The sequence below is a fragment of the Stegodyphus dumicola genome, chromosome 2, assembly GCF_044657685.1.
Source record: "Stegodyphus dumicola isolate Sdum_Otavi_A_Nest chromosome 2, ASM4465768v1".
NCBI lineage: Eukaryota > Metazoa > Arthropoda > Arachnida > Araneae > Eresidae > Stegodyphus > Stegodyphus dumicola.
The window spans coordinates 205,999,312-206,017,734 of NC_140769.1; the positions used below are offsets into that span (position 1 = coordinate 205,999,312).

General features: G+C 31.6%; 1 protein-coding gene across 1 annotated transcript in view; it reads left to right on the forward strand.

Annotated features, from left to right (window-relative positions):
- The window catches only part of LOC118199574 (uncharacterized), a 317,346-nt gene extending 300,127 nt beyond the window's left edge, over positions 1-17,219 (forward strand). Inside the window, exons 40-42 of the mRNA XM_085810256.1 lie at positions 254-4,708; positions 7,984-8,047; positions 16,456-17,219. Coding sequence (XP_085666382.1) covers positions 254-4,708; positions 7,984-8,047; positions 16,456-16,627 — 4,691 coding nt within the window. The 3' untranslated portion in view covers positions 16,628-17,219. The remainder of the gene's footprint in view (positions 1-253; positions 4,709-7,983; positions 8,048-16,455) is intronic.
- The last annotated feature ends 1,204 nt before the right edge of the window (positions 17,220-18,423 follow it).

The window sequence follows — 18,423 nt, forward strand, 5'->3', positions numbered from 1 at the left end:
TCAGAACTTTTGTACATGTACATATATTGTTGATAAAATATGTTATTATAGTTATGATCATTTACTGTATTATTTATGCATGGTTGTGTTCTGTCAAAATTTATTTTGCTTAGAATGCCAGACTCATTTTTGGATGTTGCATGGTCATTGTTAGTTTCTTTCAGTCAGTAGAGCATGCTTCAGTATCAACAAAGATGCATGAGTTAACATTTTTTATATTTTATATACTAACTAATATTTACTAAACTTTTAGAAGTCTCAGAAACTGATGTTCCTCCAGTTGTGGAATCTCTTGGTAGTGCACACGATCAACATGCACATCATTCTTTAAGCTCTGGAGATATTCGTGTAAGCTCTGTATCGGATGAAGAATATACTGAAAGGAAACTTATTGTGGATTTATATAAAAAAGAAGAATTTAAGGAAGCTGTTAAACTGGATGAAGATGACAGTGTTCGAGATACTGTGAAACACTCTCAAGAGAAGCCTTCAAATCTGATGGACATTTCTTCTACTGTTGATAGTCATATTAAATCAGAAATTCTTAGGGAAGAAATTGATTTATCTATTGAAGAAAGTCCTCTTGAAGTAAAACAAATTGCAGAGGATCTGGAACATATTTCAGCTTCTGAAGATCGTAAATGTCCTGTTTACCAGCATATCAGAACTGAAATACTTACTCAAGCATTGGGTGAAGATATTGAATGTGGGTCTCCTGAAAGAAAAGAGCTGGGAACTTTTTCATTGAAAAAGTCTGACCTCAGTGAAATTTCAGGAAGAACAACACAGGAATCTTCCTCTGAAATTAGTAATGATAAACAGAACAATTTGCCAAGAAAGATTTCTCCTCAGGTATCTGAAGAAAGTGCTGGGCCAACTGATGACATATCTTCATCAGAAGGTATTACAGTAGAGCAAGATGAACATCTAGTAGATTATGAAGAAGCCAGAGAGGAGCACTCTCTGACTGAGCAGCTTCAAGCTCTTGCTTCAGATTCGTTACTTGCGTCCAAAGGTTTAATGCAAGACGTTTATCAAACATTAGATTTTGGATCACATGATTTTGATCATATGTCATCTGGAATGAGCAGTTCTATGGCGGATGTTGATATTCCACGCCGTGGAAAAGATGTTTATTCTAGGCCTGATAAGAAAGATATAAGATCATTAAAATCAACTAAACAAGTTTCCACCATTGAGGAACATTCGTCTATTGAATCTTGTGATTCTCCACAAGAGATGGCTTTGCAAGATCTTCCTGAAAAATCTGATTTAAAGGGAAGTTCGTCTGATGAGGAACATAAAGACAAAAGTCAAGACTTAAGTTCTCAAGAAATGTTCATAGCTGATAGTAATCAAATAAAAACACATATAGTTGCGGAGGTAGATGTCAATGCAGGATTTGAATTACCATCTGAAAAGAAAGGTACAACTGTAGAAGAAAAATTATTAGATACAGATTTTTTAGATGATCCTGGCTTATTGTCCAAAAAATCTGATTCGTTTGATGAAAGTAGAAAGCTGCCACGATCAGAAAGTAAATCATCACATGGGAAAAAGAGCGATTCAGATGCAGAAGGTTCGAAAATTGAAAGTATAACTGAATCTGCTGGAAAACGTAAAGAAGAGTCATTTTCTAGTTCTGGAGAAACAGAAAGCCCATATTATTCAGTTGAAACTTCTGACAGTGGAAGAACACCAAGAAGTACACCTGCTGCTAGTAGGCCATGCTCATCTGAGTTTGAAATTAATGTTTTCAGTGGTCATGGCTCTGAATATGAAACGTGTGTCACATCTCAAGAAGCATCTGGATCATATGCAACTGCCATTTCATCTCAAGAAATATCATATGCAACTGCGTGTTCCTCGTTTAGTCATAGTTCAAGAGAATCTGCTTATTCCGTTGACTCAGAAAGTTCTGGCCATCTGGCTAGTGTAGAAGTATCATCTGAGGCTAGTGAGACATTAGTGCCTTCTGCACAAGAAATGGAATTAGAATTTGGCCCTGATCTGGAAATGCCAGTTCTAGATGAAGAGCCAGCAAATTATGATTCACTTAAAGAGCCATATGATATGAAAATTCCCGAGTCAGTCATTCGAAGTGGCATTGAACTACCTTTTATGAAAACCTGGGATTTCAGAGATACAGCTCCTGACGAAAAAATGAAGCAGTTGCCTCAACAGTGGACATGGCAATATGCAACTGAATCTGAAATTTCTGATAAATTCGAAGTTATTGAAAATAATGGAAGTATTCCAATAGATACAGAAGTTGCTTCTTCTGCTACAGAAGTTCATGCCATTGAAGAAGGTGTGCATTTTTCAACTTCTGTTGCATATACAACACCGTCTTGTACTCAGGTTGAAACTGGATCTTCTTCACGGGATATTCCATATCACAGACGCTCAGTTAGTTCCGTTATGGATATAGTCCTCGATCAAGAGCGTATTGAACAAACAAATAGTGTACTTGATGAAGAGCAACTTTCTGTGTCTGAAAGTTCAGCAACTCATAGTGAACAGACATGGCAAACCAGCACTGATACAGCTGTACAGCTCTCTTATAATGCACCTTCATCCTGTCTTGCACCAGACAGTCCTAATTTTGTGGCTGCATCTGATTCTTGTCAAGAAAATCTTGAGGAAGCGCTTACTCCTGAACACTCTTTTATTTCGCATCCTGAAACTTCCTATCTTCAGTTAAACGGTCCTGTTGAAGTGGATTATAATCCAGATTATGACAATCTTGATGGTGATAATTCACAGCCTGTATCTAATCAAAACCAATCATATGAAACAGATGGTTTGCAATTTGACCTTGAAATAGAAGGTAGTAATGCTATTTCTTCTGATGCTGCTAGTCAGCACACTTCTGGTGTGAACTCTCAATCCGTGGGAGACATGGGAAGTAAGAATAATGAGAGTACTTCATGTCACACTCAGCCCTCATCAGATTATGACACACAAAATGGCAGGTCATTGGACGCTGAGAAACCAGAAGCACAGCAAGAACAATCATTTAGTTTTAGTGGCTACAGTAGTCACAGAGCTTCTGAATCTCGTGTATGTCCTGATTTGACTAGTTATCTTCCTGAAAGTGATCAGTGTGATTTACTTCCTGGAGGAATTGATTCCTTACCTCCAAGTTATGAAAGTGAAATTAATATTCCATGTGGTGAATCTGTTAGTAGCACTGAAGCAATGCCCACTTTAGGAACAGGATCTCAGTTGCTGCCAGATCTTCAAAGTACTGATTCTCTTGAGAGAACTGATATAGTTGACACATCACCTGAAGATGAGCGTTATGAATATAAGTCTCATAAAACAGCTGCCACTGGAAAATCATCAAAAGACGAAAAGACTTCAGATGCTCAAAGTGCATCTTCCAGTGTAAAATGTGATGAGGGAGACATCCTTGCTGAATCTGATTGTGTTTCTCAAGTATATACTTCAAAATATGATGAAATTTCAGGAACTGATCTGTATACTCATCATGAAGAAGAAGAATTTGAGTTGCGTGAATCAGATGTTTATCCAAGTCCCATTCCGTCTATTGAAGAAGATAAACAAAGCACTCCTAGTTTTGATGCGCATCCTAGTCGGAGGTTTTTCCCAAGAAGTGGTGATACATCTGCATCATCTTCTCTTCAGGAGTTTGAAAGGCTTGAGGCAGAAATCGTTGCTGGTAGACTTAGCCGTTCTTCTGTTGATTCAAGTGAAAAAATGGCATTTACTAAGAGTGGTGAGCATGATGATATTTCAATGTCATCTTTAACAGAATTTGAAAAATTGGAAAAGGAATGTGTTGAAAACGAGCCACTTGATAGAATTGGTGTAGATGATGTCATGCTTTCTGAAATTGAAGAAGGTCTTGAAAGTCAGTCTTCAGATGTTCTTGAAATTTTGCCTAGTTCATTACATGATGGTTCAGATTCAGAATATGAGAAAAGGCGAATTGATTTTGAAGAAATAATTAAAGTAGCTCAGACTAATGTTGAGAAATTCCAAGAAGAAACTGTGTCTGAAGGTGTAACTTCTGATGAGTGTACTGTTCTAATGAGAGTTTTATCTGAAACCCAAGACACATCTGAAGGAAATAAGGTCTCTAGTAAAGATGAAGCTACTGACATTGAAGAATCTGAGCCATTTCCTCCAGCAACAGATGTTGATAATCTAGGTGGAGGTCACGATTCTAGTTCTAGTGGGGAAAAGATGTGTGGTAATGGAAAATTAGACTGTATGATATCTAGTACTGATTCAATAGATCCAAGCAGTTCAACAGCTACTCATGCAACATATCAATTTGAAACCGACTCTGTTATGTCATCGAGCATCAATAGTGCTCAGGCTTCTGGTGAAGAATGCACTATGGTCTCCAGCACTGACACTTTAGAGCCGGAACCTAAATTAACTTATTCTATAGGTGACACTGTAACAGATGAAAAAACTCAAGTTTCAAGTAATGTGGATGAGCCTTTAAGTAAAGGAGCATTAGCTTGTAAGCTAGAAGAACTTCAAAATTTGCAAAGTGCCAATGGAGCCAAAGAGCAAATGGAGTTATTTCTTTCAAAATTAACTGATGAATCTGTTTTGATGGAAGATTACCCTTCCCATTCATTTACAGATATAAAAGAAGATTCCAAACCACTTAGAGCTTCTGATGATTTATTAAAGACCTTTGAAGCTGGACATGGATTAAGTGCGTCAGGTAGTTGATACAGTTGTGAACCAAATATGTTGTAAAAAGTGATTCAGTGCCTCGTTATTCAGTTCTGATATGCTTGTATGAATGCTTTATGTTTTATACTGTATATCATGCTTATTTTATTCAAACATCTTAGAATGCTCCTTGTTTATGCATTTTGCATGCTTTATAATTCTATTAAGTTATATTTGTTGTCCCTCTTTTTTATTTTAATACTTTTAAAATTTATTTTCTTTAAATAAAATTATTACTTATTGTTTATATATTTTCATAATTTATTTTTGTAGGGTATGTTTTGTTTAAAAGTTTTTTTGTGATATATTAGTAATCACTGCTGTTATATTGACCTGGCCGAAAAGTTTTGTGATGAAACTTGCACTATTTATATAGATTTAAATTATTATTTAGTTTCCCCTTTTATTTTCATTGTATGGTGTTGTTATTACTGCACTTTAGTGTATGCAGTCATAATGTGTGTTTCTATGTCTTGACTTTTTTTTATTTTCAGAAAGAATGCTCTGCTTTTATGGTTTTTGCATGATTTTTGTATACTGTATTTTTTTTGGGCAGTGTGCAGATGTTATTACCGAATTTTTCAAATAAAGTCTGAATTTCGTTGAAATTTTGATACAAAGTCAAACCTACTTTAATGGACACTTCCTATTATAGACAGATTTTTCAATCTCCAGTCCTCAGTAGGAAACTCATACAGCTCCATTTAATGAATCTTTCCTGATAATGAGCCAAATTCTTATTGCCCCAAAAGTCCACTAAAGAAGGTTTGACTGTATCTTAAAAATTTGCTTTCTTTGTTGTATTTTTTTTTACCATAAATAGATTTTTCTTTGCATTTTAATGTGATGAATTTATTTTAAAGTTTTGCATAAGTAATACATGTAGGTAAAATGTGATATTTTTGCTCTTAAAACTACTTTCTGACACATTTTTAACTTACAAAGTGTTACTGAAGTTATAGTATATACCGAGGAAAATCATTTATATAACTGAAAAATCCTTTATTAGTATATGCATTAAATAATAGGGATTTATGGCATTGCAACATTTCATAACTCATGGGAAGTAGTAATACATTAATGACTGCAGAGATCATGTGATCATGGAAATTGTTTGCTACAAAGATCTGTCAATCTTAAGTGCATGAATAGTGTACCTGCATTTAGCTTAACCCTTAGCACTCCGTTGGCTCCACCACAGAGCCGTCCGTCATTTGTTCCGTAACTCCGTAGGCTCCGCTGCAGAGCCCAATGTTTTTAGCATGATTAGGCTTAAGATGTTATGGAATTGTCTGTGTTGGCAATTGTTATCTGTTGTTAAAACATGCTCAGTCTTGCTACTGTTATGATTGAAACATTATTTGACCCATTTTACGGTTAGCAACATAGAGAAAAATAATTATTGTGATGAGAATGTAGAGTTGAGTGATAGTGAAGATGTGTTTGATTTTTCATTGTTAGAAGTTATTGTGGAAGACAATGTTGATTATAATTCTGACACTTCAAGTAGTGGTTCCGAAATTATACTACCAAAGAGATGACGAAGGGTAGTTATTGAAAGTGAAAGCAAAGAGTCACCGGAAAACTTGGATGAATGGCACGATGTCACAGAATTAGATATTCCAGATAGAATACATTTTAGTGTATCTCCAAAGGTCATTGGACCACAAATTCCTACAAATTTCGCACAGCCGACCAAATATTTCAAATTATTTTTCACAAACAAACTGGTAAATGAAGTTATAAAAGAAACCAACAATTACGCAGAAAATGGATATAGAATAAAGAAATATCTAGTAATTCTATTTGGAAAACGTGGCGTGCGGTGGAAGAGGATGAGTTTTGGGCTTTTATTGGAGTTATTATCAATATAGGTAAGATACCTCCGGCGAATATGCAGAATTATTGATCAGTTAAGAAGAATAGTCACATCCCTTTCTTTGGTAAAATATTTACAAGAAAGAGATTCATGCAGATATTCTGGATGCTGCATTCCACTGTGAAAATGTGCCGGAGTTGCTGGTAGGCAGTGGTACAAAAACGTGCGGAGTGCTAAGGGTTAAATGGGAACTTATTTTAATAAAGTAATTTTCTAATAACCTCGTATGTGATTTTCATGTTTTTACTCTATGCTTTTTGAATATAATATTGACAAATAAGATTTTGTAAGCATTTAATAATATAAAAAGTCACATTACTGTCTTTGATGTCATACTTCTGCCCTATTTTCTAAAATCTGTATTTTATTGTTAAGGATTTTCATGGAAAAATAATTGAAAGTTACTTTCAACACCTCAATGGATATATATGCATAATATATTTAAGATTTGTGGAAAAGAATGATCAAAGTCAGAATGAATCCGTTATTTGTAGTACATAATATGATTTAGCATGTGTTCTTTAAAAAAAAAAAAACAATCCAGAATGAATTTTAATCAAATATGTTGATTTATTCAATGTAGTAGCTATACATAGTTAAGAAGTTTTAAAACATTTGTTATATATTATTATAATCTTCAGTGTTATCGTTTTTGTTATGTTATATAAATGGTGTTTAATTCTTAAAATTTATGATTTCATGATCAGTAAAATTTCTAAAATGCTTTACTATAATCCATATTTATAAACTGGTGAGCTACTATTTAATCATACTTAATGAAGCCAAAATATAAGGAATTTTGGACTGATCATATCTACTTCAATTGTCAGTAATGTAAATTTGCGAACTTGAATTAAATAGCAGTTGCTCTTAATTTTTTTTCAACAAATATTCTAAATTAAAGAACTTTTAGACTAAAGTTGATGGTGAGATAATTAGGCTTTAGGTAAATTTACCAAATATTTGTCTTTGAATTATTTAAAAAATTTTATTTTATATTAAGAGAAGTGCTATTACATGAAATAGATATTTTTTCAAATTGCTGAAAGTTTAACCATTTTGGAATGTTTTAGATTTTCCAGTATATAATATTGTAAAAATGAAATAGCTATGTTTTATATATAAAATTGCATACTTTCAAATTGTGACAAAAATTAGATTATTGTCTTAGCTTCGTGTATCTTTTTTTCGATGTGGGTTTGTTAAATAATGTGTTAGAAAGTAGAATGAAAATGAATTAATCGACCATCTTTAAACATTTAGTTAAGTGCTTACCATTTTCTAAATTGTTCCTTTATTGCACTCAGAAGTAGTTTTCATATTTTTACTGCATGCTTTCTGTTGCTGCAAAAATTTATTATTTTCCCCCTTTATTATTATTTTAGGTGATAGCTCAGCATTAGATGGAGAAGATTTAGTTAGTAGAACTACAGCTACCACTACTACTAGGTAGTTGCTTGATTTTTTTAAGTCGTATTATACATACCTTATTACTTAGTTACATTTTATTTCGTAGATACCATGTATTTGCTTTTAATAATAATTTTTTATTCATTTTATATAATTTTTCTTCCTCTTTAGTTATTCTTCCGATTCTTATTTTAGTAAACCAATTAAACCCCTTATGTTTACTTATATTTTTCATAATTTTTTATTTAAATTTGTGATAGTTAACATTACATTCGATTTTCTTGTTAATCATCAACTAAAATAGTTCTTGATGTCTATCAAAATCTAGCAGTCATGGTGAAGCTGTATTTTATAAAATAATGAGAGTACACTTTTAGTTTTTAATCATAGAATGTATTATATTACAAAGAACTGCAATACCAGCATAGTTCTAGTTTCATATCTGTATCCAAAGTGTTGCCAATTACAAGTTACTAAATATTAAATTTGAAATGTTGTCATTTGCAAGTTATTAAATATTACATCATCCGTTGTTTTCAAAGAGTTCAAAAGCTTTTAATTTTTTTTACTAACAGTCTAAAATCAATCCAAATACTGGCCGGCTTTCTAATCGTTCTCCCACTTCTAGTGCCTTGTTTCTGAGTTAGCAGAGTTTGGTAGTTGATCTTCTAAACTCTGCCGTTTAGAATATCTGGAATCATGTCCTTTTACATCTGTTTTCTGTGCATTAACTCCTTGTTCTGTTCCTCTGATAATCTCTTCAACAGCTGAACTGTTTTCTCTAATGTCTTTTCTATTTCTTCTCAATACTGATCTAACTGATGTCAATATATATGATCTAGGCATCTTATATACTTCTTCTCCAACTGCTGTTTTCCAGTGATTATCTTGATATACCCTAACACAATCTCCTTTGCTTAGCGATGGTAATGTTTTTGTATGATGATCATAATATAACTTCTTAGTTCTTTCTTGGTTGATTTTTTTCCTTTTACATTTTTCACAACTTGAGGTTTTAGTAATTTTTCGGATGTAGGAAGAATCATTCTTGTTCTTCTACTTATAGCTTGTTGAGCTAGTGATCCTAGCATCTCATTAGTTGGAGTGTTTCTAACGATGCTAAATAAGGAGCAGCATGATCTGCTTGATCTTTCTTCAACAATTTCTTCGCCGTTTGTACTGAACGCTCTGTTAATCCATTCGACTGTGGATGGTATGGACTGCTTGTTATATGCTTAAATTGGTATTTCTTTGCAAATTCTTTACTTGCGAACTGAGGTGCATTATAAGATATCGCTATTAATGGTATTCCTTATCTTGCAAAATGAGATTTCATGTAACTGATCACTGTCTGAGTATCCGGTAGTTTAGAGATTTCAAAACAGTTGGAATAGTAATCTACAATTAATAAGTATACATATTTGTTAATCTCAAATAAATCTGTTGCAACTTTATACCAAGGTAAATTGGGAACTTTATGTGGTATTATAGGCTCTCTTATGTTTTTATTCTGGTATTCATTACATAAAGGACATTTTGAAATTTTTATCTTCTATCTGCTTCTTCATAAGTGACCAAAACAAAACATCTCTAGCTCTTTTCTTACACATTTTTATATAACAAAATGACCCTTATAAATTAAATTTAACATCTCTTTTTGCATAGATAAAGGAACAATTACCCTTCCTCCTTTGAAAAATAAGTCATTTTCCATTGTCAACTCATCTCATTAATCCCAAAATACTTTGACTTGTTTCCCACCTAATGTTTCCTTTCTGGCCAACCTCTCAGAATATATTTCTTTAAGCACTGTAGTGTAGCATCACATTCACTTTCTTTCTTCAGTTCATAAATTTTGCCAACAGATGCTGGAATCAGTGTGCAAATTTCTGTATCTTCATCATTATCTTCTGTTGTATTCAAATATGCTCTACTCAAAGTGTCTGCTATTAAGTCTTTACCCTTTTTGTGTTGTACATCCAGATCATATTTTTGTAAATTTAACAGCATTCTTTGTAATTGTTGTGGTGCTTTAAATAGAGGTTTCTTAGTTATGCTTTCTAATGGTCAATGATCAGTTTCAACTGTAATACGCTTGCCATATATATATTGATGAAATTTGGAACATCCAAAAGTAATAGCTAAAAGCTTTTTTTTTTATCTGAGCATAATTTTTCTGACTTTTCGTTAGAGCTTTGGAACCATAAGCAATTGGTTGATTTCCTTGTAGTAAAACAGTACCTAATCCTTCAGAACTTGCATCTACTGAAAGAGTTATATCCTTATTAACATAAAAGAATTTTAATTCGGGTGCTTTTGCAACCAATTCTTTAAGTGTTTCGAAAGCTTTTTGATGTTTTTCAGTCCAGTGCCAGAGAACATTTTTCTCAAGTAACTGTCTTAATGGAACAGTAATAGTAGTTAAGTTAGGAATTTTTTTTGCTAAATAATTAATCATTCTCAAAAATCTTTGTAGCAAAGGCACGTCTGTAGGTTCTGGCATTTTAACAATTGCTTCCACTTTAGAAAAATCAAGTTTTAGTCCATTTTCATTTAACTCATGCCCTATATAATTCACACAATTAACTTTTATTTTACATTTAGCCTTACTGTACTTCAAATTATTTTCTCGTGCTCTCTGGAGTACTTTTTTAAGTTGTAGCTCATGTTCCTTTTTATTAGATCCCCATATTAAAATATCATCTATAATACATTCAATGCCTTCTAGACCTTCTATTATTTGGCTTAATTGTGTTTGGCAAATTTTCTGGAGTTGAACATAGCCAAAAGGTAATCTTTTAAATTTGTATCTGCCAAAAGGTGTATTGAATGTACACAAATTACTACTTTCTTCTGCAAGCTGGATTTGCCAAAAAGCACAATTAGCATCTAAAACAGAAAATATTTTTGCATTTGGCATTCTAGTGACAACTTTGTCAATGGTTAACATAGGATAACGTTCTCGTTTTATAGCTTTATTTAAATCTCTAGAATCTAAACATATTCTTATTTTGTTAGGTTCGGCAACTGTGACCATTGAATTTACCCATTCAGTTGGTTCTCTTACTTTTTCAATAACATTTAAATTTTCCATTCTTTGTAATTCTTTCTTCACTTTATCTCGTATAGTTATGAGTATTTTTCTTGGAAGATGAATTACTAGTGTTGCATCTTGTTTTAACTGAATTTTATATTTTCCATTCAAGCAACCTGAGCCTTCAAATACATCTTTGTATTCCTCCAGTAAGTTTTCAGTGTAAACAGAGATTACTTTTCCTAAAGTATCCATTTTATTTCCACAGAATATAACTAATCTTTTAATTTCAGACTTCTGTATCGGAACATTTAGCTATTTCACTTTGCTTTCAGAAATAACATTGCACATTGCTCCAGTATCTCACTGCAAATTTAGTTTACTTTTATTTACATTAACATCAACAGTCCATTTCTCTTCCTTGTTATCTGAATTAAAGTTTAATGTGCCTACATAAAATTCTAACTCTTCCTTAGAGTAATGATTTATTAATTTAATTTGTCTATCTTTTTTGTTTACCTTGACTGCTTCATTTTTTATTATACAGCTTTTACATTGATTCGCAAAATGATTTGCCTTTTTACACTTATGACAGATTTTTCCATATGTTGGACACTTTCAATACTCATGAGACGTTTCTCATTTAGAACAAACTTTTGTCTTTTGTTTCTTGGTATTTGCCTCTTTGTAGGTATTCTTATCATGTTTACTTAGTTTCTTTTTCACTAAGTTTACAACAGTTTCCTATTCTTTTATGATTTTCATTTGATGTGCTTTTATTTCAGCAGATCTGCATATATTAAGAGCTTTTTCTAATGTTAATTCTGTTTCATGTAACAATCTTGCTGTCACTACATTATCTTTAATACTGTAAACAATTTTATCCTTTATTAAACTATCCGTTAATTGTGCAAACTCACATCATCTTTAATACTGTAAACAATTTTATCCTTTATTAAACTATCCGTTAATTGTGCAAACTCTCATGTTCGAGCTTTATTTCGAAGGTCAGTTACTTATTCATCTATGGTTTCTGATGCGGTTTGATTTTTAGTAAAGAATAAATGTCGGTGAATCTTTGGATTATGGTAACTTGGCGATTTTTTGGCAAAACGTTGGCGACCAACCCTGCTAGTTTTTTTTAAAACTCAACATTTTTTCTAACAATCTGCTAGCCGAATTACGCTTATGCTAGAACTTTTATGGAACAAAAGTGCTTAATCATGACAAAGATTAGGTGCGAAATTGGGATAAAGTGTAGAATCGCCCACTGCTTGCTGCGTTTTTAAGAATTGCGTATATACGGTATCCATATACACATCGACCTATTTTCACTTAAAAAAACATCCCAGAATTGCACAAAATGGCATTGCGCACACTATTGACTTTATCCATGTTTACATTGACCTTTTTTCACTTAAAAAGTCAAAGAAAATTGACAAAAATCCAATTCTTCTTACTCTTGTAAAAAGCGCCAAACAAATAAGTGGGCGATTCTGCACTTTAGCAGCGAAATTGTTTCTAAGTGCTTATTGGCTAAAATCCCAATTGAAATTTTCCGGAAAATGTCACATTACGTCTCATGATTTCTCATTTCTCTGAGATAAAATAATCTGTGATTCGAACTGTGTACTTCTCAGATTATTGCTAAAGTCTTAGCTAGTAACCTTTATCGACTTACCAAAATGTCGCCATACTACCTGTTACCATATTCCAAAGATTAGCCTAAATGTCTTTCATATGTAATGTTTTTCTTAAGAATATAATATTCTGTAAATTTTGTTTTAATTTCACTTAATTTAATTTCTTTACCCTCTTCAATAGGAAGTGTATTATATATTTCAAAACCACGAATTCCTATTTCATGAAGAAAGTATTAATGCTTACCTCTTCTTCTTTATTTATGTAATCCACTAGCTATTTCATTTCGAATGATTGCAGCCATCTTTGCCAATTTGAAGCAATTTTTCCATCAAATTTCATTGGCTTTGGTGGTTTTAAACTTTCCATTTTGAAAGCAAAACACTCCTGATATCATATAAAATAATGAGGGTACATTTTTAGTTTTTAAAAACTGTTTATTTATAATCATAGAATGTATTATATTACAGAGAACTGCAACACCAGCATAGTTCTATTTTCATATCTGTATCCAAAGTGTTGCCAATTACAAGTTACTAAATATTGAATGTTAAATGTTGCCATTTACAAATTATTACATATTTAATATGGCATTTTTAATCAGATCAATTTTATGACCAAAATTAAAAGTAGGAATGATCTTATTGCCTTGCAGTACTGAGCAGCTGACCAAAACTTCAGTTTTGCATCTAATAAAATCATCTAAATACTTTTACGGTTGGAAGCAGACTTCTTTGAGGCTTTCTTTGTGCATAAAAATTTATGTTTTATTTGTCAGTGATTTAAATTTTGATCCCTTTCTTCCATCCATCTACGTACAGTGTTTTCTCATTCCATTTTCAATTACCATTTCTCTAGATTGCAGTACTTGACTTGTTTCTGTTCTGCTTCATAAAAGGTGCTGTCTTTAACTACTAACAATTTCTAAAAATCTTTCAATGTCTCATTCTGTTTGTGGTATTTTTCTTTCATTTAGTTGCAGCTGAAGGAGAAGTGTTTGAATCATAGCATTTTTGCTAAAACGAAATCTGCAGCATTTGTCATTAGTTTTCTTAGAATTAAAATGGAAAAGTATATAATTTTTATGAAAAAGTTTTAAGAGAAATAGAAGAATCATTGAAAAGCAGTATGGAAAATTGATTAAACGTGCATGAAATGCAAATGAAGGACATATAAGGTACTGAATTAGAATATAATTTTGATAGCTATTAAAAATAACTTGATGAACTTTTTAATGGCATCAGTAATTTTGATAAACTGAATATCTAAAATATTTAATTCATGTCCTTTATGTTTTAAAGACTGAACTCTTACATTTGTAGAAAGTTAAATTAACAGTTATTATAAACTGTTTCTTAGGTGTCATTAAAATAATATTTAAACTATAAATTTGACTGATGTTCGATTAGCTGAAACTATTATTCTTCGTTTTATTATAAGACAAATTCAGCATACTGCATATACTGTTTCACCATAATCTTCCTATGTTGAAGAATTTTTATTACATTGAATAATCATTTAGTGAATCCAGTTAAATTATCTTTTCAGATTGAGGTGCATGGCATGACTGTCTGTGTTGGGATATAGCAATATTAAGCAGTTTAAATGATGAGACTTAATTATAGTTTTATTGGAATGTGGGGGACAGATGGAAATGTATATTTCCTCTGTAACTGAGATGTTCAAAGCTTAAAAAGTAAAGGTTTTCCTTGTCACTCTCACTTTCTACCTTTCATCTGTCATTGTCTGTTTATTATACAGCATTAGTTGCATATTGCTTTCGTAGTATGCCATTATTATTGTTTAGTAAGTACCAGTATACGTATGTCAAGAAGCCATGAAATTCACTAAACATTTGTTGTGCAGGATGTTTGAAAGTTACTGTGCAATAATTTGAAAATATAAATAATAATTGTAAATAAAATTGTTGTTAAACAATTGTAGTGGTTGTTTAAATAATTGTAGTGATTTGGAAACTTGATCATTTCCATGGTACTCATGATCAGCATAATCACTTGACCTTTTCTAATGAAGAACGTTGAATAAAATTTTATTGATTTTTATTGAATTTTCAATATTGCAATTTCTTATTATAGCTTGTGAATAATTATTTTAATCAAAAAGTCAGTTGTAAATGCACACCACATTCATCTATTTTTCTTTTTGCAAGTAACTAATCTTTTGAAATTGCTATGGTGACACTTCTTTAGAAAAATCAAATTTCTTTTTAAATAGTCATGAAAAATTTGGAAATGGAATGAAATTTAAAAATATATTCCATCATATTAATGACCTTAGAAAGAGTGGAGCTGAACTGAGTTTTTTAAAATAAATTCTGTTATAATGAATTTGTTTGGAATTGGCAACAACTTTTATCTTAATTATTTCAAGATAAATTTCAAAACTCCTGTTCCATTGAACTTTGATGTTAAACATTTTATGTTATTGCATCATGTAAACAGCAGAGCAATTCAGAAAATGTGAAATCATGTCTTACATAACCTCTTCTCATGCTAGTAATTAAATTGCCTTTTGCTGAAATTATTTTCAAGTTATTTGTTATGATTCTTCAACTAAAATTTCTAAAGGTTCTTCAAAAAAAATTACCATTTCTGATATTTACATAATTTTATTTTGTATTTTTGTACAAACACAAAAATAATAATTTAAAAAGTTATGTCTTAAAATTTAAGTACATTCAGTATGTTAATAGAATATCTTTTGTTGTCATTCTGACACAGTTAATTTTTTCTGTACTTCTGAATTTATGATTTATCATTTACAGTTTAAAATCCATAAAACAGTACACTAATCTTGGGAAAAATAAAACTAGGACGTGATTTGCTCCACAACCAACAATGATTATGTAAGTTTCAGCAATAATCGTAAGTGAACTGTGGAAGTTTGAAGACAAATTAAATATAGTGCAAGAGTATATCAGAATTTCATTCAGCAGTACACTTTATTTGTAAAAAGGAGCAACAAACTGATATATGGTACATTTTGCTTTCCATTTTATGAAACTTCATAAGATATTCATTTGAGAAAGTAACATAAATAAGTTTATTAAAGTTTAAGTAATTTTTATTTTGATTCTGAGTGAAATGAAAAATGAAAAATAACAGCTCAGGTTAGATTATTTGCATTATATCAAAGTGCATACAGGGTATCTGCTTAGGGAAAGGCATGGTTTAGTGGATGATGTCTTAAGGGAAATGGCTTGGAAACCACGAAAATGCTTACATGCGAGATCTGAATCCCCGTTGTACTGCTACCATTACTGATCTTGCTGCTCAGCTGCTGATGAGCACAGATGACTGAGAAAAATGATTAATTGAAATCAAATTGCTCGCTATATAGCACACAGTGTCCAGAATACAGTGCACTTTTTATTGCTTATATGTAATATTTTAGAACTGTGCTAATTGTGTTTATAGGGTGAAAGTTAACAAGCTTAATTTCTTTTTAAATAAGTTATAATTATATGTAGCTAATTTTGCACTGTGCCTATCCATGCACCTAAGGCAAGTGTGTGACTAACATAACTCTTGTGACTCTGCTTATGATACTGGTTCGAAAAAGTTCCGAATATTTCTGAATATATACAATTAGCATATTGTTAATATTCATAACCTCATCGGGTCATTCTCATGTTGGGTATATGTGTGGTAGATTATCAGACTTTTAAGGTTTCTGAGATTACTGAATTTAATTTACATATTTCCAATTTTTTATGAGAGTGGCAGTTTATTGTTTGCTTTTCTATTTTCAGAATTGTCACCACTGTAACAACTGATCAGAATGATTGTAGTGGACAGGAGCAACAAACTGCAGATGATAGTGAAGATTTACGGCATAGTGTGGAAGTCATATTAAACCAGTTCATGAGCGAGGATTCATCTGGTATAAAACTCGAAGATTCCAGCATCGAACATGATGAATAGATGCCATCTTGGTCCTTTTGTATAAAGCTGTCTCAGAACTCAATGTGTTTGTTAATCATAAAGGTAGACTGTGGGCTACTCAAATGTTTCTAAGTTTCAGTAACTCACCAGTCATTAATGGTGTGCCATAATAGCTTTGTGCAGCATTGTATTTGAAATGTATTGCATGACCAGAATTCTAAATAACGATTCCTGTTTTCTCTGCCATCAAAATTATTCATTCCTACCCATGAATAGGGATCACAGTGTTATACTGTTACTTTTTAGAGCACTATTTTATTGCATATGTGGTAGACATTCTGATAGTGTTTTTAAACTTTATGTGATGCCGCAAAGAAAAAAAAAACAGTGATGTCGAGAGCTTGTGTTTTTGTAAAGGCATAATGGGATATACCTCCTGCCTAACAAATAATGTGGGCATTGTCAAAAATCCTGCCCATTGAACATTTCCTAATTTTGTTGGTGAATATTTTAAAAATGAAGTATTTTGTTTTCTAGAGTTTAGTCTTAACTTATCTGCTTATGTGTTGTTAGTTGCAGAAATTTAATGAAACTGTGTTCATATGGTTCAAATAAAGCTTTGAGAATTCTAGTCTTGTTTCTCTTTTTTGAATAAAACAACAATACAAATTTCTCCAGCTTTCCAAAAGGCAGAAAATGTGAATACAAGTTAATAAAATGAGACCATGGGTTTTTGATGAAATGGGTAATATTGGCTCTTTCTAAATTCATGTAAAATCTTTCATAAATCAAAATAATGTAAAGGATAGAAGAAATTCCCATTGATTTGTTTGAGAAAAATATTTCAGCATTCTCAGACAAGATATGTACTTGTGTATCATAACAAACGATGCATAAATGTGAAATTATGATAATATTATTTAGTAAAAAGAGGAATAATATATTGGATATTTTTATGTAATGAATAAGTACTAAATATATTGTTTAGTTTCATCTTCTAGAGTTACAGAAGAAAGACAAAAAGCACATCTCGGGCTTTATGGGGTTGGATCATTGAAAATTGTATATGGGAGATGCAGCATAGCAGAGAAGAGTAATCAACCTTACATTTGCATTGGTTTAGAAAACTTTTCTTGTTTTCAAGGGACTTTAGAAACAGAAGCCCTCTTTTTCAAGCAGCAGTAGTTTTCTTTGACTACTTCCTGAATATTTAATTCAGAGAATACATTTGATCTTTGAAAATAAGATATCTATGTTTTCTGGCTTCTTTAAATTTCACAGTTTTCTACTAGCATCTAATTTTTATCTTGTCTAATAATTTTATGCCTTTCAAAATTGCATATTTTTAATATTATTATAGAAAACAAATTGGAAATGCTATTTTCATTTTTTAGCTTTTAACATAAAAACAAAAATCTGCTGTTTAAAATAATAATGATAATGAATCATACTCTAAGTTTACTGTAAAAGTGGTTCCTCTTTGCTGTTTCATAACCATTTCAATTTTTGTCCCATAGTCAGTAACGATGTACTACTCATTGAAATTTTACTAAGAAAAATATTGATAAGTCTTTAAAAAAATTTCCTAAAATTTTAGATGATTGTATTAAACAATTTGTCATACATTCACCGATGTTACATCAAATTAAGTTTTGACTACTCTTATTTCTTGTCACATATTACAAATCTAATATGTGAGATTCTTTTCACATGATATATATCCAGTCTGTAGCCACTTTTCATACACACCTGTTGAAACATATTGATTGTGACTTGATGACATGGATAAAGTGGATCTTTAGTTCACTATGATCAGATGTCATTTGCAGCACAAA